Genomic DNA, 22,800 nt, shown 5'->3' with positions numbered 1-22,800 from the left:
TTTCGTGAACTGTGTACTTGTATTGTTTGTCTGGGTGGAGGTCCTGCTTTGGAAATAATTTGTACCCCTTTTAGACATTGCATTAAGTTCCCATTAAAACACTCACATGTTGCACAATGAGATGTAAGCAGGGGATCTCATGTGTACTGCAACTTCCTGTTTGTAAAAAATATATTTTTATTAGTATTTATTTAATATACCAACATCATTTCATGATTAATATTTATAAATTAAGATTCCTAATAAATGACACTAGAATAAGCACACATTTGATTGGTAAATCATAGTGTAACGACCTGGTATTACACTTTATGTGTGGTGTTGGAGTTGTCCGACTTTTTGTGTGGCTGTAAACGCATCACTGGCTAAGTGCCACATATGTGCATGTGTTGGCGCAAGTGAGAAAGAGCGAGCGGCTGCTGTTGAAATAACAAAGTTGCATTTGGTCTGGTTTGTACTGCAGAAAATGACCAGTTTTGCTATAGATATCTTTTTTTTTTACTAATGTTTTGGTGATGTGTTTATGGCCGACAATAAATAGTTTTGCTCAGTAAAGTGATTGATGGAATTCATGTCCTCAAGGCGTCTCGACAGACATTACAATATTTCAATCAATCAATCAATGTTTATTTATATAGCCCTAAATCACAAGTGTCTCAAAGGGCTGTACAAGCCACAACGACATCCTCGGTACAGAGCCCACATACGGGCAAGGAAAAACTCACCCCAGTGGGACGTCGGTGAATGACTATGAGAAACCTTGGAGAGGACCGCATATGTGGGTAACCCCCCCCCTCTAGGGGAGACCGAAAGCAACGGATGTCGAGTGGGTCTGACATAACATTGTGAAAGTCCAGTCCACAGTGGACAGTGGATCCAACACATCAGCGGGAGTCCAGTCCACAGCGGGGCCAACAGGAAACCATCCCGAGCGGAGACGGGTCAGCAGCGCAGAGATGTCCCCAACCGATGCACAGGCTAGTGGTCCACCCGGGGTCCCGGCTCTGGACAGCCAGCACTTCATCCATGGCCACCGGACCTATGCAACTCCCCCTCGCAAGGGACAGGGGAGAAGAGGAGAGAAGAAAAGAAACGGCAGATCAACTGGTCTAAAAAAGGGGGGGTCTATTTAAAGGCTAGATTATACAAATGAGTTTTAAGATGGGACTTAAATGCTTCTACTGAGGTAGCATCTCTAACTGTTACCGGGAGGGCATTCCAGAGTACTGGAGCCCGAATAGAAAACGCTCTATAGCCCGCAGACTTTTTTTTGGCTCTGGGAATCACTAATAAGCCGGAGTTCTTTGAACGCAGATTTCTTGTCGGGACATATGGTACAATACAATCGGCGAGATAGGCTGGAGCTAAACCGTGTAATATTTTATACGTAAGTAGTAAAACCTTAAAGTCGCATCTTAAGTGCACAGGAAGCCAGTGCAAGTGAGCCAGTATAGGCGTAATATGATCAAACTTTCTTGTTTTTGTCAAAAGCCTTGCAGCCGCATTTTGTACCAACTGTAATCTTTTAATGCTAGACATAGGGAGGCCCGAAAATAATACGTTACAGTAATCGAGACGAGACGTAACGAACGCATGAATAATGATCTCAGCGTCGCTAGTGGACAAGATGGAACGAATTTTAGCGATATTACGGAGATGAAAGAAGGCCGTTTTAGTAACACTCTTAATGTGTGACTCAAACGAGAGAGTTGGGTCGAAGATAATACCCAGATTCTTTACCGAGTCTCCTTGTTTAATTGTTTGGTTGTCAAATGTTAAGGTGGTATTATTAAATAGATGTTGGTGTCTAGCAGGACCGATAATCAGCATTTCCGTTTTCTTAGCGTTGAGTTGCAAAAAGTTAGCGGACATCCATTGTTTAATTTTATTAAGACACGCCTCCAGCTGACTACAGTCCGGCGTGTTGGTCAGCTTTAGGGGCATGTAGAGTTGAGTGTCATCAGCATAACAGTGAAAGCTAACACCGTACTTGCGTATGATGTCACCCAGCGGCAGCATGTAAATACTAAAGAGTGCAGGGCCAAGAACCGAACCCTGGGGAACTCCGCACGTTACCTTAACATAGTCCGAGGTCACATTGTTATGGGAGACGCACTGCATCCTGTCAGTAAGATAAGAGTTAAACCAAGACAAGGCTAAGTCTGACATACCAATACGTGTTTTGATACGCTCTAATAAAATATTATGATCGACGGTATCGAAAGCGGCGCTAAGATCAAGAAGCAGCAACATAGATGACGCATCAGAATCCATCGTTAGCAATAGATCATTAGTCATTTTTGCGAGGGCTGTCTCCGTAGAGTGATTTGCCCTGAAACCGGATTGAAAAGGTTCATAGAGATTGTTAGTCACTAAGTGTTCATTTAGCTGCTGTGCAACAGTTTTTTCGAGAATTTTGGAAATAAACGGAAGGTGGGAGACCGGTCGGTAGTTTACCATGAGGTCAGGATCGAGGTTAGGTCTTTTGAGCAGAGGATGAATAACCGCTTTTTTGAATGCTAGGGGAACAGTGCCGGAGGAAAGTGATAAGTTTATAATATTTAACACTGATGGACCTAATAATACAAACAGTTCCTTGATAAGTTTCCCAGGAAGTGGGTCAAGTAAACATGTTGTTTGTTTTATCCCACTTACACGCTGTAATAATTCCTCTAATGTTATTTCATCAAAAATAGAGAGACTATTTTGGAGGGCAGTGTCCGTCGTATATACAGTCGTATTTGTGTTAATAGAGCCCAGTTGTAGCTGGGATGCGTTGTCTTTAATCTCCTTTCTAATGAGTTCAATTTTCTTATTAAAGAAATTCATAAAATCATCTGCCGAGTGGGTGGAGCTACTGGGAGGAGTCCCTTGTTGGGTTAGCGATGCTACTGTACTAAACAGAAATTTAGGATCGTTTTTGTTGAGGCGGATGAGATTTGAGTAGTATTTAGCTTTAGCTAAGGTAAGCATGCGTTTATAAGTTATTAAACTATCACTCCATGCTTGATGGAAAACCTCAAGTTTAGTCGCGCGCCATTTGCGTTCCAGTTTTCGACATGATAATTTATGAGCTCTAATTTCTTCTGTAAACCATGGGGTGCGCCTTTTAGGGGCCCTTTTTTGCTTTAGCGGTGCTATACTATCAATAATTTCGCGCAAGGCATCGTCAAAGTTGTTAGTGAGTTTATCAATAGAGCCGACATAATTTGGGAATGGTGCTATTACCGAAGGCAGTAGGTCAGCAAGAGTCATCGTTGTGGCAGCATTAATGTTGCGGCTGCTATAGTAGTTATTATTATTATTATTAGCTTGTTGACAAAGAGTCAAAACTTCAAATTTTATAAGGTAATGATCGGACATTACTTTAGTATATGGAAGTATCATAACTTTGGAGGTGGTGACACCCCTGACAAGCACTAGATCTATTGTATTACCGTTGCGATGCGTGGGTTCATGTATTATTTGTGTAAGACCACAGCTATCAATTATGGTTTGGAGCGCCACGCACTGAGGGTCCGATGGGGTATTCATATGGATATTAAAGTCCCCCATTATGATTATATTGTCGGCGTGCGTCACTAGATCAGCAACGAACTCTGAGAATTCACTGATAAAGTCCGAATAGGGCCCAGGGGGGCGGTAGATAACAGCCAGGTCGAGAGGTAGCGGTGTGACAGACCTCATAGTAAGCACCTCAAACGATTTATATTTATTATTTAGGTTAGGGGTAAGGTTGAAATTTTCATTGTATATTAGTGCGACACCCCCTCCCCTTTTAAGAGGGCGGGCAACATGCGCATTCGTATAGTTAGGAGGAGATGCCTCATTGAGCGCAAAAAATTCGTCCGGTTTGAGCCAGGTTTCGCTAAGACCAATGACGTTAAGATTGTTGTCTCTAATGACCTCATTAACCAATAACGCCTTGGGAGACAATGATCTTATGTTTAAAAAGCCCATATTATAGGTATTGGGCTGTTTTGACGAGTTTTTGTTAAGATTATCCGTAGTGGCAATATTAACAATGTTGCGTTTATTATGCGTAGTGCACTTTAAATAGTTTCGACCATATCTAGGAATTGATATGACGGGAATTTTCCGATTGTTTGCTTGGTGCTGCAATAGACTGGACATATCATAATTTGCCACCTCAGTAGAATGCATGTCCACCTCTGACACAGACACAACAGAAAAAACATTATGTGAATTGTGTATTATTCTAAGAGAATTGCTATGCGTACATGGATTATCCAGCCTGGCGCTGGCTAGTTCTAGCTTAACTGACTCCTCACCCGGACTAACAGACATTGTAATTGCCTGTGACCGGGCTTGCTTGAACAATGATGACGAAAACTGTTTTCTCTGTCGTGTCCTTTTTTCGCAAATTGTTATGCGCTTATTTTTTTATTTGATTTTGTGCGTGGCATACCGTAGATTTGCCGTGCGCAGAGGACGCTTGAGCAGTGCGCAATTGCACAGGTGCGCACCTTAGAGGGAACGTTGGTAGGGAGTATCACAAAGTCCAGAGGAGAGTAGGTGTAATGAGGGAAGGCAATAGAAATAGGAAGAATACATTATTACTAGAATGAGATTAGGACAATAAAGGACATACATATCTAAATAGTTCATTGACATTGATAGATAAACATAATACAGGGCTGTGTGACTGTTGCCATCACATAGAAAGTGTAGGACATATTTTAATACATTGTAGGAAATACAATAGAGAAAGGGAAAAAAGTTAGCGAAAGAGAAGGTTAGTAGTGGAAGATATTTTAGGACTGCACTCAGAACACATAGATTACAAAGCATTATATACATATTTTAAAATAGACAGGGTTAAATAAAATAATATAGAGTAGGGTTCCACCTAGGTCCACACTCCAGTTCAGTAGGTGGCGGAAATGCACACCAGAAGGTTGCTTGCCAACCGCCATTAAACAAAAGAAGAACAACTTCCGGTTGGTCGCAGAAGCCAGGCAAGCTAATTCTAGTAGCCGTGTTGTTGTTGTTTTTCTTTACCACCATGACTTCAAAGAAAGGGAAGAAAGTCGTGAATCAAGAAGAACTACGGCGACTGATGAGAGAAAAACAAAGGCAAACATCCGACAAGAAGCGTGTCGAGTCTCCGTTTGCTAAATATAACAGTTTGGGCCATCTGAGTTGTGTGCTGTGCAACATGCAGGTGAAGTCGGAGCTGCTGTGGCCCGCTCACGTCCTCGGAAAGCAACACAAGGAGAAAGTTACCCAACTGAAAACAGCCAAACAAACACCGCAGAGTCAACCGGAAAAGAGGAAAGCATCAAACGATGAGGAGGTCAACGGGAAGAAGGCGAAAGTAACGCCGGGGGAAGAGCAGTCCGCCTCGGCTGTACCTGGAGATTTCTTTGAGCAGCCGGACTCTGCAAAGCCAGCAGGCATCAGTTTGCTAGTCGGAGTCTATGATGATGATGATGATAATGAAAAGCAAGCGACAGAAGAAGCAGGAAACGACGACACTGCTCCGACAGCTGCAGAACCAGGCGAACTACCTGCAGACTTCTTCGACAGCTCCATCCCCGCCGTTTCCCACTCGGGCTCCATTCTAAAGGCGGAGGCGCCGGAGAAAAGCACCGAAAAGAAAGACTGCTCAGTCGAAGCGATACCAGAGGGCTTCTTCGACGACCCGGTAAGGGACGCCAAGGTGCGCAACGTGGACGCGCCAAAAGACCAAATGGACAAAGAGTGGGAAGAGTTCCAGAAGGCGATACGTCAGGTGAACACCAAGTCGGAGGCCATCGTGGCTGAAGATGACGAGGAGGGCCGCTTGGAGCGACAGATCGACGAGATTGATGAACAAATCGAGTGTTACAGAAGAGTGGAGCTCCTGAGAGACAAAAGGGATGTGGCGAAGAGGAGGTTTCAGCTGAGGAACAAGGTGCAACCCATGGAGACTGAAGTCAGCATGGAGGAGGAAGAAGAGGAGAATGAAGAAGAACTGCTTGGACTTCTGTCCCGGGACTGGAGGGCCAAGGGGGCATTGGCGTGAATTATGTTTATACTGCAAGAAAACCACACTCTTGAAATTAAATGACATGCACTCTCAAACTGAATACAAATGACATTTTGTACTCTTTATTCATTGGTGGTCACACGAGAACACTCATAAAATCTTATAGAAGCAGCAGAGACCAACACCCTTCTTAGTGGCCCAAGCTGTTGCATTCTGAGCTCATTGTCCTGCACTACTACTGCATAGTCGACAATTACAGCTCTATCATAAATTATATGTACATTATCATAACCAACTTGCAATGCAAAACAATCTTAATTAAAAACATAAAATGCAGTTTAAGATTGTAATGCAAATTTAACTCCTCTGACACCCTGAATAAGATAAATTGAGAAACGGGTGAATACAACATACACATGGAGTTAAATATATTAAAAGAGTGATGTCAGTGCATCGTGTACTACCTGTTACTGCAAGTCATCATGCTATGTCATTATTATTGCTACGTAAGCCTCTAAAGTCTTAAGTGTTTCAAAGTGAACATAGCCCTTCAAATCTTGTTCATAGGCAAAACATTACCTTAAATATAATAATTGAAAACGCATACAGTTTCCCACTGATAGGATCAATCAAGTGTTTTAGCAGGTATTGGAAACTGTCTAAAAACTGAAGCTAAACAAAAAAAAAAAATCAAATTCTGCTTCTAGTAGTCATTTGTAAACATTCATAAAATACATTTCACTCTCGTACCAGGGGAGAGTTGGGAGTTGCATTGAAAACTAAAAAAAACCCAGCATGATTGAATGAAAACCTAATGTATGCAGCAACTTTAGTTGAGTGATGGTGTGAAAATTTTAGTTTAAAATGTACATCACGGATTCATTTAAGGTCAATTTTTTTCGGGATGAGGTTGTGCTGAACTGGAACAAAATGGAAGAGAATTGAGATCCAAAATCAGCATGAGCAATGTTCAGTTCACACTAAAAGTGCAGCAATTGCAGGAAAAGGGGTGGAGCCAATAGTCCCGCTACCATGAGCCAGACCCTACTAGACTTCATTCGATGCAGTTCACTGTGGGGCAGGAAGGGGGCGGGGTTTACATGCTCACACATCAAAAGCGGCTCTCAGCTCCATCAGGGAGTACCTCTCATCTCCATCCGCGTCAAAGCACCTCAAGGTGCGAGCTTTCGGAATCGATGGCCCAATTTTTTCCCACAGCTCCTCGTAAGTCAAGCCCGCTGAATCAGGGCTCATGTCTACGTAGATCTTTTGCAGACCTGCGGACAAAAAATACTCAGTTCAGCAAGATGTGACATGTCACTTTTCAAAGAATGGATGTACATTTGTGTACCTTTCAGTGATGCGACTGCAGGATGTGAACGCCTCTTTTGGCATTTGACAGCAGCATTTCTCTTGGAGCGGCCTGGGGTGACGAAGCGTGGGTGTCTGCTGGTCTGAGGCTCTGGAGTTAGCGTTGAGTTATCTTGTCGAGACAGGAGAAAGGAGAGACAATGATAACTTTAGATACGGCGGAAGGGAAAAGCTGTATTTTTGTGGTTAAAAAAACAAAGCGGCACCTGGTGATGACGCGATGGTTGTTTTTGTCTCGTTCATCTTCTTGGAGGGTTGAAGGCCACTGCTTTTGAGGGGATGAGATTCAGCTTCCTTTAGCTGGAAAAGGAAATAAAAAAATATGAATACATTTATTTTATTCTTGAATGTAACACTTCTAAAGTTGAGCACAATGCAGAAATCTATTCTGTTCCAGTGTCAAACTATGACCATTATAAACCCTTAGTAACTCAGAGCATTTTTTAAGGCATTTAACATTAACAGTTATAAAAGTGTGTAAAAAAATAAAAAATAAAAAGCCAACCGCTGCAACTACCAACAGTGTTGGTCATCTTACCTTATAAAAGTAATTAGTTACTGTTACAAATTGCTTCTCCCATAAAGTAATTGAGTCAGTAACTGAGTTATCCCATTGTAAGCATAATTAGTTACTCAGCAAAGTAACTGTGACATTTTTCTTTTCGTTATTTTATACGCCATTAGGTTCGATAACATCTTCAAACGTCAAATATGTTTATATTAACTGATCGAAGAATAAAAACACTATATAAAGTATTTTAGAAAATGTGGTATTCATCTGAACTCAATAGATTAGTGTGCCATATGATATGCATAGAAATACAAATGTATAAAACATAAATATTTCGTAAAGTAGCAACATTAAATATTGAAAGTACAAAACCCAATACAGTACGAAAAATGTAAACTTAGGTAAATAGAAAGGAACATTTGGCCTTCAAGTAGTGCAATTAATTTTCTGCACCCGTATACCAAAATACAGCCTGAAATAAATTTAGATAAAACTGTTACCAAGTTTTGGCCAAATACATGACATGCATTCAAGTAAAACGTTTAAAAATGTTCCCCAGTGACAATCTAACAATAAATGGCATTTGTGTACAAATATAGGGTTCTTTTCTTAAGCTAATTTTAATTATGCAAGCAAGTAATCACTTGATTAATCATGACAAATCCAAATTCCAAAATGTGATGAATGTGATTAAAAAAGTGGCTGCATTTGGGCTCGGGGTTGGGTTAGCAGCAGCAGCACGTGTCATGTTGGCATGTGTTGATGTGAGGTGCCATTCGAGCAGATGTGGATAAACACTTTTTTCCTGGACATATCGTGCCTGTTACATAAACATTCTTATCTTTAATTTCAATGAGCTAAAAGTAGTGCTGGTCCTTACAGTTTGAAAACGATACCGTTGAATTTCCCTGGCTCTGACTTGTCGCAATTATCGTGTGCAACCATTATAACACCAAAAAACTGTAATGAAATCCTTAGCCAAAATGTTCAGCGTCTGGGGCAACATGACTGACGTTTTGTTTGGAACCCTTCTCCAACGACGCTACTCTCTGCTGCAACTCTGCGATTGTCACCAGGAGGATGTGGATCTGCTCGTCGGTCCACGTGTGGTGCAGCACCTCAGTCTGGTTGGCCTCGCTCACTGCTTTCCTCAGGTCAGTTAGGTCCTATCACAAACACAACTTACTGCTCTTCTGTTTCCCTAGTGGTGTGGTCTGCAAATACAGACAATATAAACCAAAGCTAATGTGCTCCAATAATGTGGTCCATCACTGAAAAACGACGCCAGATTATGAGCATTTGTAACTAACAAGACTCACACTACTTAAACCATTTACACACGAAAACATATACTTTAAAGTACCAGTATAATGGAAAAACAAGTTGACTTTATATGCAAATTTTAAAAAATAAATAATTTCTATCCTATTGTATTTACAATCCGCAACATATGTGAAAATACCATCTAAAAATCACAAAATGCCACAAATTCAGTTAGCCATTTAGAATATTCCGCTCCGAATGTCGTCGGCAGTTATAGATTTGGGGGGTCCGATGACGCCACGAGAGGAACGCTTCCACTCTGACCATATCATCAGATCAGTCATACTGGAAATACCCAAAAAATGGAAAGAGATGTGATGTTTATCATTCACAATCCTTATGTATGACAAGAATACATATGATTGGCATTTTTTTTATGTATTTATTGCGCCCATAAAACCCCCTTAAATATCATCCAGAAACTAACAGTACCCCATTTACATGTCGTCGCCGGATAGTTAACCAAATAAGAGCGATATTGTTATTATAAGTGCCAACATAAACGGTCTGTTTTCGCGGCGCATTGATACCAGTGAGCTAATGTTAGTTTACACTGCTATTGTTGACATACTTAGACGGCGGCTGCTTCTGTCCCATCGGTCGGCATCCCAGCGAGAGCGAAAATTGTACAGTAAGTGTTTATTATGATCAGTTTGTATGTTTAACACCAAGCAATGTTATTGTGTTTCAATAAAGCTGCACTCGGCTTCTAAAACTTATTGCTCATCATCCTCGTGTTCGGGCTCAGAAATATAAGGTTCTGGATCATAATTCTTCCCAAAGTAATCATTGTTGGCTCTCACAAAGTTTGCTTGATTAGCATTGTTGTTGCGGGGAAGGGATCTGTGGTTCCGGCCTTTACGTCACAGATCACGTGACTGGCTTGCTCATTGACTCTCCAAAATGGCTCGGGAAGCTCTGCGAGATTTACATTGTTTTAATAATATATATTTACTCAAACTTTGTAAGTCTTTTTGTTTCATAAATCAGATATAAATGATAATAGCTTCAATATAGAGGCAACTTGTTTCTCCATTATACTGGTACGTCAAAACAGAACAGTCTTCAACAGGGGTCTGTGACCCCTAGGGGTCTGCGTCTGCAGAGGGCGGTCTGGCAATTTCTGGTTGATTAGAATTTTTTAAATATTTATACATTTTGTACATATTTACCACTTCCCACAATTATCCCCAAATTTAAATGTATTTATGTACACATTAATATTGATCAAACACACAGTAATGTAGTTTATAAATGTTTGTCAAACACCAAATCATGCGACTAGTGTAGCGTACAAAAACCGAGGTACCACTCTATATTAGAATAATTTGCACTCCAGTCCTGTAGGTGGAACGGGACTAAAGCAATATTTATTAATACAGTAAGTGATGTTTTATTATGTTTGTAGAATCTCATGAATACTGCAGTAAGTAGGAATCAATGATGTTGTCAAAGGAAAAAGCGAACATTGTATTGCGTTTTTGAAATTATTGCGCCGCCGTATGCTTAAAATGATCAAAATACATAAATATTACATTTTTATGAATGCGCCTGTTACGACATTACAAATATACTTACAGTGTGCATATAAAACCTTGATGGATGTGTTTTAGAGCGCTTTATACTGTAGGTGTAATAGAACGACTCCCATTGTCCTCATTGTAAGCTGACTTTTGATCACATTTTTTTTTTACTAGTTAGAGTGCATTAAAAAAGAAAAACATATGTGTGATTGTCTTTCATAAGGATTGTAAATGATTGGCAAAATTCCCCAAAAATATGCAGTTCCCCTTTAAGAGCAATTTCCTTCGACACATTTTCCATTTTTCCCTGAGTTTATCACCTTAATGAACGACTTCTTTCGGGACTCTATGAATGCTCTTTCCTATCTCTTTATTTGAACGACTGGAACTCCCAAGAACAGAACAGCAAAACGGCCTTCTCTGTTTAAACTCCACACTCACTCTCACTTGTTTTAATTCTAAGCTCAAGCTGGTTGACCATTATGTGAATAAAGCCGTGTGGAAGAAAAACGACGTGACGTTATAGCAACCCAGCTATAAAGCGATAGTCATTCGACCACATCCTAACGTCCCGGTAGACGACTAGACGCTACAATACTATCTGTCCCTTAAAATGATTTGGGCCTTTTTTTTTGTTCTTACCAACTTTCCAGGTGCTGCGGTTGTGTTAATGTGCTTTTGCTGTAATGGAAAATAATTGATATTTGAACATTTGTACATTGATGTTGAATGTCACATGCTGCATGGCGATGATGAAATAATCTGTTTTCACACCTCAACTGGGTATCATTTTACAGAGCAAATAATTCCACACAATGGTAATTTTGTCTTTGTGCTTTCTAAAATTGAGTATGAATATGGGGCCCAAACAAAGCTGCAATGCCAGGACTTTGATAAAGACAGTGAGAAATCTTATCGAATTCAAGAAAGATGTCGTAGCAAAGTACGAACAAAAGTGATGCCCTCCCATCCTCCCACTCTGCTTATCGCCGTCTTTACCAACAAAAGTCTTCAATAAAGGGACATTTTATGTTAAATGTTTATCCATCCATTTTGTTTGTCATTATTTTGCATTGTTTTCTGCATGTAAAACTATAGCTAAAACCATAATTATGTGTTCTGTGTTTAAGGGGAACTGCACTTTTTGGGGGGAATTTTGCCGATCATTCACAATTATAATGACAGACAAGACAAAAGTTGTTTTTTTTGCTTTCTAGTGGATAAAATCGGCTCGTTCACGGTGGCTAGCAATGCAGCTAATGGGAGCAGCCAATAGTACCTCTAAATCACTTGTATTTTAATGCATTCAAAAACCATCAATACTTCATTTACGTTCCATAACCCGTATAATAACCAAGGTGTACCGACATTGTTATTGTAAGAGCAAACACTGAGAAACAATTTTTCTATTGTAGTAACACATCGGCATGCTTCGGTATTAGCCGTAAAAGGTAACTACGGCGAGATGAGCTAGCTTCTACAACAACACAAAACACATTTGGGTTTGTAATGCACAACACTGTGTTGCGACACCAGATTGTACTGACTGAAAAACATGAACAATCATAATACAATATATGTAAAGTGTTAGCCCACATTTCATGTTCTGTTTGTACACAGCTGAGCTAGCCAAACAGCGAATGCCGTTGTACTAACACATATGGCGTGCTGCGTGTATCATGATCGATTTTAAAGCGACTCACTCGATGGACAATTGTTTGTCTGGTCCAGCTGGCCGGGGACGTTTCCTGTTGATTTTGGGTAAGCAATCAATTTATGTCAAAATAGCTTGGCTCAAAGTTTCCTATTTACAGCGTCAACATCGCTTTCATCCCCCTCTCCCGTCTTCGGTCTGCTCCAACGTCTCACTCTTCCTTTGTGCTCGCTTCTATAAGCAGCAGTATGTTTAGCTTCAAAAGTATAAGATTGTAAATCCTCATTTGTCCAAAAATAGTCATCTTTGTTGTCTGTTACCAAGTCTGCCATGATTAGAAAACACACTTGTGTTTGATTACGGAAGTAGGAACACACATTTGTTGCCAGAAGTCAGACGTGCGCTACTATGGAATTAATTAAAATGATCTAAATACTGTAAATATTGAACATATTACATATTGTTATGAACGTGTCTGTTATTACATTATATATAGACTTGCACTGTGTACATAAAACGTTGCTGGAGGCTTTTGAAGTTGTTTTAGAGGGCTTTCCCGCCTTCTGCCCGAATGCAGTTGAGATAGGCTCCAGCACCCCCCCGCGACCCCGTAAGGGACAAGCGGTATAAAATGGATGGACGATGGCTACAACGGTGACTCCTAATGGTCGCATCTTTCAAGCGTTTTTTTAATCAACTTTAAAATCGAAAAAAGAGGCGTGTTGTCCCTCATAATGCTTGTGAACGATAGGCAAAATTAAAAAAAATAGTACAGTTCCCCTTCAATACTTTTGGTGTGCATGCAAAGAAATAGTTGTATTTAAATGATTTATTAAGGGAAAAACTGCTTTAGTTTTTTTACGATTCAGTTTTTGTCTGACCAGAACAAAAACTCAGGTACCATTGCATAGTAATATACTGCCTACAAAGGAAGAATATAGAACTTTATTATATTTTTGTCCTGGTGGAAGTCTCCACAGCTGTGGCGTTCTAGTTGACCCATAGAAAAATTCATATAAATTCTGTAAGCCGCTAGTTGGTTGGAGGAGAAAACAGTTTAAAAATGTATTTGAAACTAGACCTTATTTTCAACCTTTTGCTTCAGACAAAACAAGAATAGCGCAATTGCGCCACAAATTTACCAAATAACTTATATTCACAAGATCCATTTCAATCTCACACTCCCCAAAGTCATAAGATATTAAAGACCTCAGTCAACAAACAGCTAAAAAAAACATTATTACTGAGGCTCTGGTTAAAAAAAACACTTCAATTTCCAAAGCCAACTTGTAAAGCCTCAAGTCTCAAATGTATGACCTACTTTTTAATCTGGAAACTTCTGAACTCCTGAAATTGATTGGCACATTACGTGTATTATGAATGAAACACAAGCACATCGGAGCCAAGAAGTGACGGCTTTACCGGGTGGCTCATTCAAGGGGAATCTGCATCACTGCACATACATCGCCCAAGAGTGGCGAAATAAACGAAAACGGCAGGGGCAAAGTTCACTGCTGTTTATGGTTTGGATTTGAGCCATAAAAAAAAGAGTGACGGCATTACCCGATAGCTCCTTCAAGGGAAATCTGCGCCACTGCACATACATCGCACAAGAGTGGCGGAATAAACAAAAACGGCAGCGGCAAAGTTCACTGCTGTTTGTGGTTTGGATTTGAGCCGCAACAAAGCTGACATTTCATGCCAGTCATCTTAATGAACTTACATGCACAATGGCGGCGAAATAGACACTTGAGCTTCTAAGGATGCAGCTGCATGGCCACATGAGATTCAAAAGGTAATATTATGAGTAGGGATGTTTCAATCAGAGTTTTAGGCTGCCGATTCTGATTATCCATATGTGCAGATACCGATTACATGTATTAACTGTACATTTTTCTATTTATTTATGGTGAGTGCTATTGACAGTTTAACAGTATCAACACAGTATTCAAACTAATTCCGTACACCCATGTACTACATACAATTATTTGTATTTAACAAAGTCAAAAAAGTATACCATAACTAAACAAAATCAAAAACTACTATTTGCTACTCATATAAATCCTTTGTTTTTTGCTCTCAAAGTCCTCCTGTCACCAGGGAATTATTCAGTTTGTAAACATTAGCGAAAACACCCAAAAATATTTTTAGATAAAAATATAGACATATTTACTCTAATATCGATCATCTTCTGATACTAACCTTGGTATCAAAACCATGGTTTATTGTCATGAAGTTATGTGGTCTGTGTAACATTTAATTTGGTGTGTTATTCTTACTTGAGTATGGAAATGAATTATGTTATGCTTATGCAGTAATTGTTTAAATATTATTGGACCAAATTATTATTTTAAAGTAGCACACGTTATATTTTTTAATATATTTTAGTTTTTGTAGTTCCTACCTGTTGTTTTTCTACATCCAATTAGAGAATGAACATGGGTTGAAAAGAAAAGATGAGCGCGGTGAAAGACTAAAGTCCGGTTGAGAAAGTCCAAAAAACTCCCATACTGTCGAGGTGACTTTTCCTGTTTTATTGACAAGCGAGACGGCGCAAACTTTATAGTTAAAACTGTTACGCGATTGGCTGTTTAACGTGTTCCTCCCATTGTTCACTGACCCTTCCTGTTTTGCTAGCTGACCAGACCGCGAGAGCCTTTGTCCATGCAACCAACCAGGTTTCATTATTTCCGGTTTCTTCCAACCAAAAAATATCTATTTATCAAATGTTTTATCTAACATATATCCATTACATGTCTATCGGGATATATATTGATATTGTTTTAACGGTCCAGCCCTATGTTGAGCCAGTGATAAAGTTAGTTAATAATGATACCTAGGATGTTAAAAAACATGCAGATTATTTGCAGAAATTGATGTGATTATTAGTAACTTGGGGGAGCTGGTCCACACGGTGTATAGAGAGACACTATTTGCTGCTCGGTGCTTGTCAGCAGGGGGACTGAAAATAAAAACGTATCAGCAAAAGGGTTTGGCATTAGTGATCGGCATTAAAAGGCATTAATCGGCAATGGCGATCACATACTTTTTCATGAAAATCGTCAGATTCTGAACTGAATTGCAAAAAATACAGAGGTATTTACGTTGAATTTGTATTCAATCAGCACTGCATCAAGACGGAAAGAAAGTACATTAGGCACACCTGTGCACTTATGAGATCCCTGAGTAACCTGATTTAACTACCAATTCGAAACAGCCTTCAAAGTGATGCGGTCGAGTTAAACACTACAATACTTTCTGTATTGGAGCGCAATAGCTGTGAAGGAAGGCGTACTTAATATTTTGGACTGCCTTAAATTTACCATTGTTGCCCTTAGGCCGTCGTCTGACTTCTTCTGGCTTTCGATGGCAGTCTGCATAGTCTTCACGTCGTGTTGCACACTGGTTAGTGTGCTCCCAATTGTAGCCACACTCTGAAAATTAAGAAAAAATAACATGAGAAGTGAACTACCTATGTGTTTGGTCACTTGACAAGTGGCCCTTGTTTTATGGTTACGATGAATTCCCATAAATTGCTAATATTATCATTAAGTTCTTGTATGTAATTGTTTTATTGCCGTATTTTTCGGAACATATGGTGCACTGCCGATGAGCGGGTCTATTTTATTAAAAAAGCATTAAACGGGTCATGTTATGATTCTTTTCTACATTTAAAACACTCCCTTGTGGTCTACATAACATTTAATAGTGGTTCTTTGGTCAAAATGTTACATTATGTTTATAGATAATGTATACAGACCATATTTAGGCCGCTTTCTGACCATCTCTTCAGGATGCAAAGTTTTGTGGGCGGTCTTATTTGTGGCACCACATCATCATTGTTGTACTGGTAGTTTTTAGCACTTCCATAGAGAGTCTACTGACAGATATAAGAACTGTAAGCTACTTTATATTAGAAATGGCAACAGGGGAGGATGAATGCCCAACAAGAGGATAGGAAAAAAAAGGACCTTACCGACTACGGTGTGAACTGCAATGGCGGACGCACGCAAATTTTCCAGACTTATGCAGATCCCAAATACACATCACTAAGTACCAATAGGTAGGAAAAGTTGGTTTTGCATTATATTGCGAATCAAAACGCCAGATAATGTCTCTTTATAGGTGCCATTCTGGCGTCCTTATACACACACCATATTAATACCCAAAAGTCGAAGTGCAGTATGTATGACTACGGTAGCGGTAATGCTCCGCCTTTCATCAAGTGGTGCGGCTTCATAGCTTACCAAAGTTGTACTAAAACATTTTGACATATTTTTGAGCGCTGTGTGTAATGTTCCATATTGTCAATCAAACATCCAAGTTTTGGTGTTGTTTGCTTACCGGTACTTGCTAGCGTCATTTATTGAACAGCCATCAACCTGCTATCCACACGTATCTCTTATATGTGACTGTCATCTATTGCTCACACTAATCAATACACCATGTACCGAATAAAATTGCAACTAGGTCAGTCAGAACAACCCGAATTAAAACGTACATTGGGTGCACACTTATCAATACACCCCGTATCGAAAAAAATTGCAACTAAGTCGGTCAGAACAATCCGAATTAAAACGTACATTGGGCGCACTGTCTATTTTTGAGAAAATGAAAGGATTTTAAGTGTGCCTTACAGTCCAAAAATATGATACTGTGCAGAATCCCCCTTTGTGTGTTCTGTGTCTTGTACGTACAATGAGTAGATTTGTCTTTACCTTTTGAAGTTCCTCAACTGTTGTGGGTAGACTAATTAAATCGGAGGCCGACTTCAAGTTGGTCTTTAAATGGTTTACCGCGGAGTCCAGCAAAGTGATCTGCATGAGGACAATGACACATTATTGATTATGGCTTCATAATACCGCAAATGCATGACGTTGACTGACTTTTCTGTTCATCTCTGTGAAGTTAGACCAAAGTTTGCCCAGCCCCTTGTCCCCACTCTCGATGTCATCAAGCTTTCTGTCTTCTGTTTTCAAGTCCTCACTTAGTTTTGGTAGTTCACTTGAAGATGCTTTCTGGCTTGATTCCACTGTTACAAACAAAAACAACACATTGACAGTAGTGTTACATGTGTGCAAAGTTTGGCCAGCGTGCAAAGTTTGGCCAGCTCTATGATCACAAGACAACGTACTGCTGTGCAATCTTTCTTTCATGGAGTCGAAATTTTCTTTCAGGGAAACCTGCATCCATACGAGTCCAGCGCAAGCCATGACACAGGCGGCCAGTATGATGAAGAGAAACAAGGGGTAGCACACAGCGCAGCACTGGCTGTAGCTTCTTCTGCAAGCAGAGAAACATTGGAAACATTAGATACACTGCAACGCTCCTTTAATTATTCATGACAAAGAGATATTTTCAGTGGTTTGCCTGCTGTGCCGTGGGGATTATACATTTTCATAAAATGGCCAGGGTCCATAAACCATGAAAGACTATTAGGGCCATGTAAAAGGATGGGAAAACAAGTCATATTTTAACAAAAACCTAAACGCAACAGTCAGAGACTAGCAGCTCCTGTCTCTCTCTTTCTGGAGGCATGCTAAATATTATTTAGGAAATACATAATTAAATATTTGTTTAAACCACTTCAAAAGTGTAACTTGAAAAGATCCTTAACAGTCATTATCGTGCAGGTTTATGCTTTTAATATTACAACTATATTCTCGGTTGGTAGAGCGGCAGTGCCAGGTTCCAGGTTTGATTCCCGATTCTGCCATCCTAGTCATTGCCGTTGTGTCCTTGGGCAAGACATTTTACCCAGCTGCTCCCAGTGCCACCCACAATGGTTTACAATTAGCTTAAAGAGTAAAAGTTGGGTTTCACTATGTACAGTGCTTTGAGTCGCAAGAAAAGCGCTATATAAACATAATTCACACTACAATTATGACTTGTGTTGTTTGTCAAACTACGACTTTGTTCTTGTAGAATTACGATATTCAGATTTTTTTTGGTTAGACATTTTGTTAAATGTATTTAGAAATTACCTAAAAAAAACTACATTTGCACAATATTGGATAAATAACGTTTTCCATTATCATAACTTTTACTCAAAATTCCCTCACGCCACTTCGTAGTTCACTTACTACAGCCTCAGAACATCGCAGATTTTAAAGCACCATTGAGCACCCATTAAGTTTTCACGTGTTTATAAGTATGTGTAAAAGCAGTGTGGAGGGCTTATTAAGACTTTAAATGCATATAATATTAATAAACAAATCAATCCACCACCGGGTTCTGGACATAACCCCCTCGACAATCAAGAGAACATTTATTTTTTTCTTGTGAAATCAATACTATATCGTATTGTATCTTGTATTTATTCTCATAATATTAAATTTTTCTAAAATTACGACTTTATTCTTGTAAAAAACAAACAAAAAAAAACACTGATTTTATTCTGGTTGAATCAACTGTATCTGTGATAGTATTTCTCCAATAGAATTGCATGCTTATTCTCATATTTTAATAATAACATTGAAATGTTTTTCTTGTAAAAAACATTCTTAAAAAATATAGATGTAGGACTCTTGTAGAAATGTGAGTTTATCAAAATAATAAAAAAAAAACAGAATGATTCCCCCTCATAATAGTACATTATCTCACCCATTTTTTTTTTGTAAATTACATTTGTATATTGTAAACATTTCAATCTGGGCCAAAAATCACTTCATATTTTCTACTGCTCTCTAGTGTTACCATATCGGAGTTATTGTGTAGAAATAATTACAAATTAGCGCTTCATTCGTTAACCGTGTTACAAAAAAGATAAATTAGACTGATACATAATGTTGGATATAGAGAACATACAAACCCTTTATTTATTGAGTAAAAAATATTGAAGTTCGATGATTTGGTAAAATTGCAAACAGCTAAAATTATGTACAAAGCAAACTATAACCTGCTACCCAAGAATGTACAACAATTCTTCTCAACTAAAGAGGAGAAATATAACCTTAGAGGAAAATCTAATTTAAAACATTTGTATGCTCGTACAACACTAAAAACCTTTAGCATATCAGTATGTGGAATCAAACTATGGAATGCATTAAGTAAAGAAGTTAAACAATGTACTGATATGATTCAGTTTAAGAAGTTGTTCAAATTAATAGTGCTTACAAAGTACAAAGAAGAAGAATTATGAGAAACACGTCAACCTTATTGAAAATTAGATATTCTTCATCTCAGTATTATTATCATGACCGACTTAATTATTTATTACACAAACTGCTGTATTAATCACTCACGGATGTCATTGTGCTACAAAAAGAAGTCAGTAAATGAACGTATGTATTTGTAAACGCTCTGAAGTGGGAAATGGGTACTGTTACCATTTAGTAGTCAGTTGTACGGAATATGTACTGTACTGTGCAATCTACTAATAAAAGTCTCAATCAATGTATTATGCTGTAAGTGTGTTCATGTTCTAAAAATAAACTAAAGAAAGAAAGAAAATTCTGGATTTTTCTTGTAAGATCATTACTTTATTCGCAGTTCATTCACGTCAATAGTTTTAAGACCGCTAAAAATTACAAGTTTAATATTGGGAAATCACATATTTACCCAAATTAAATTACGACTGTTTTGTATTTTCACTGTAGCCCTAATAATTATGTTAACATAATGATTTCTGCACTTATAACGTATACAATGCACGAAAGCCATCACTCACTTCCCAAAGCTCGCTCCACTGTTCATGTTATGGAACTCGTCGTCCTCCGAACTCGAGTCGGACTCAGAGTCCGGCGGCTCGGTACGTAGAAGCCGGTGACCGGAGCCCTTTTTCGCCTTCTTCCTCTTGCTGTCTCCGAGTCCAATGAGGGCATTTAACTCCTTCCTCTTTTTCATTTTCTTCTGTGGGGTCAGCGAACCCGCTGTGCCCGACTTAAAGCCGACTAGATCTAATGTTTTGTCCAGTTTGCTGAGAGACTCGACGTTGAAGCTAGGCTAATGCCAGATTTACAATTTACACTCACGACAAGTGACTATCGGTAATGAACACCGCTAAATTTGTTTAGCATAATTAATCCGACAACACTAATTACTATAAGCTAAAAACACCCCCCTAATGCAACTTTCGACTGCTATCTCTCGAATTAAAACACACAATATTGGCTACCTCGGCTACGTTTAACACCTAGCTAACGCGAGTGAACACATCAGAGACTAGCTAGCATTGCCGAGCTAACGTCGTCTCAACGAGGTTCAAAGCGGCTTAAACTTGTAAGCGCTCATTTTGTGTCACCGCCTTAAAGTTAATAACCACAATAGTATATAGTTGACGTCAACAGAAAGTACACGGCGCGGCCAAGTATTTGGAGCTACGTCGGCCTTGCTGCATGCATTTTATTGTTTAGGCACGACGTCCCTGTAAGCTCGAAGCTGATTGGTGGGATGAATAATGAACACACTTCCTGTGTTTCGCTTTAGTCCCGCCCACTCAATTACTGCAAAAACATTTCTGTAACAACACAATACAGTAGGGGTGTGGAAAAAAATCGATTCGAATTCGAATCGCGATTCTCACGTTGTGCAATTCAGAATTGATTCTCTTTTTTTTTTAAATCGATTTTTTTGTTGTTGATTTTTTTATTATTTTAAAATGTTTATTTTTTTATTTTATTTTTTCAATTAATCAATCCAACTAAACAATTCACAGCAATACCATAACAATGCAATCCAATTCCAAAACCAAACCCGACCCAGCAACACTCAGAACTGCAATAAACAGAGCAATTGAGAGGAGACACAAACACGACACGGAACAAACCAAAAGTAGTGAAACAAAAATGAATATGATCAACAACAGTATCAATATTAGTTACAATGTCAACATAGCAGTGATTAAAAATCCCTCATTGACATTATCATTAGACATTTATAAAAAATAAAAAGAACAATAGTGTCACAGTGGCTTACACTTGCATTGCATCTCATAAGCTTGACAACACACTGTGTCCAATATTTTCACAAAGATAAAATAAGTCATATTTTTGGTTCATTTAATAGTTAAAACAAATTTACATTATTGCAATCAGTTGATAAAACATCGTCCTTTACAATTATAAAAGCTTTTTACAAAAATCTACTACTCTCAATCAATCAATCAATGTTTATTTATATAGCCCTAAATCACAAGTGTCTCAAAGGGCTGTACAAGCCACAATGACATCCTCGGTACAGAGCCCACATACGGGCAAGGAAAACTCACCCCAGTGGGACGTCAATGTGAATGACTATGAGAAACCTTGGAGAGGACCGCATATGTGGGTAACCCTGCATGTCAGCAGACTGGGGTAGATCCTGCTGAAATCCTATGTATTGAATGAATAGAGAATCGTTTTAAATCGGGAAAAAAAAATCGTTTTTGAATCGAGAATCGCGTTGAAAAAAAAAAACGATTTTGAATCGAATCGTGACCCCAAGAATCGATATTGAATCGAATCGTGGGACACCCAAAGATTCACAGCCCTATAATACAGTAATAAATATTTGGGATATCGGAGGCAGTGCGTTCTCGCTGTAGACGTACCAAAAAAATAGATGCAGGATTTGTTGCCAATCGTTTTTGTCACAGAAAAAGTGACTAAAAGAATTTGAGAAATCCCCCCCCCAAAAAATTCTCAACAAAGTACATTGCGCAATAAGCAGCAACAATTGAAAAATAGAACATAACAATATCATGTAAGAACAATATATATGCTAATACTATACTTAATAATATCAAATGTGTTTTAATTGTATATATCCACATCAATTTTTAAATAATATATGCATCATAGCAAATCATGCAATGACGTCATATCGACCACTCCCCACCGCCACAGGTATTTTGGTAATTCATGGGAAACCCTGACATTAACAAAATACAAATATCTTACATTACAATCATGCTTTGTCAGAGATGTTTTGTAATGTTATTCTGTGATATTTGCACCTAAAGAAATGCTAGGACATCAGTTTAAGAATATGAGGACGGGTGGATTTTTCTGACTGGCTGAAATATTGTGAAAATTATTTTATAACATGTTCTGATCGAGTCTTCAATTACTTAATTATTATCAGGCTCAATATTAAATTGTATTAATTAATAGGTTGAAACATTTTCATCAACAATATGAAGCCAACCCTTTTAAAAAATGATCATCAATTTAAGTGGACCCCGACTTAAACAAGTTGAAAAACTTATTCGGGTGTTACCATTTAGTGGTCAATTGTACGGAATATGTACTTCATTGTGCAACCTACTAATAAAAGTCTCAATCAATCAATCAATCTGTCTAGTGTACACTTATTAGTGATGAAAACTTATACCTATTTGCGATTAATCGCAATCACTATGAACAAAATGCGATTAATCGTGATGAAATATTTTAATCATTGGACAGCCCTAATATATATGTATATATGATGAGTTTCAAGAGGTATT

At 38.7% G+C, this 22,800-nt stretch overlaps 2 protein-coding genes across 2 annotated transcripts; one reads left to right on the top strand and one right to left on the bottom strand.

Annotated features, from left to right (window-relative positions):
• Window positions 1-4,893: 4,893 nt before the first annotated feature.
• On the top strand, window positions 4,894-6,129 carry znf830 (zinc finger protein 830). Its single transcript, XM_062022495.1, has one exon. The coding sequence runs from the start codon at window positions 5,027-5,029 to the stop codon at window positions 6,026-6,028; it is 1,002 nt and encodes a 333-aa protein (XP_061878479.1). The 5' UTR covers window positions 4,894-5,026; the 3' UTR covers window positions 6,029-6,129.
• On the bottom strand, window positions 6,060-20,757 carry efcab14 (EF-hand calcium binding domain 14). The gene is made up of 9 exons (XM_062022494.1): window positions 20,044-20,757; window positions 17,509-17,657; window positions 17,261-17,406; window positions 17,093-17,191; window positions 15,698-15,808; window positions 8,888-9,040; window positions 7,570-7,663; window positions 7,344-7,475; window positions 6,060-7,269 (listed from the first exon to the last, which is right to left on the bottom strand). Exons 1-9 carry the CDS (start codon window positions 20,217-20,219, stop codon window positions 7,097-7,099), a joined length of 1,233 nt encoding a protein of 410 aa, XP_061878478.1. The 5' UTR covers window positions 20,220-20,757; the 3' UTR covers window positions 6,060-7,096.
• Window positions 20,758-22,800: the final 2,043 nt, after the last annotated feature.

This window comes from Entelurus aequoreus, linkage group LG16 (assembly GCF_033978785.1).
Source record: "Entelurus aequoreus isolate RoL-2023_Sb linkage group LG16, RoL_Eaeq_v1.1, whole genome shotgun sequence".
NCBI lineage: Eukaryota > Metazoa > Chordata > Actinopteri > Syngnathiformes > Syngnathidae > Entelurus > Entelurus aequoreus.
Note: the sequence above shows the minus strand (reverse complement) of the source record. Positions and strands in the feature narration are given on the sequence as shown.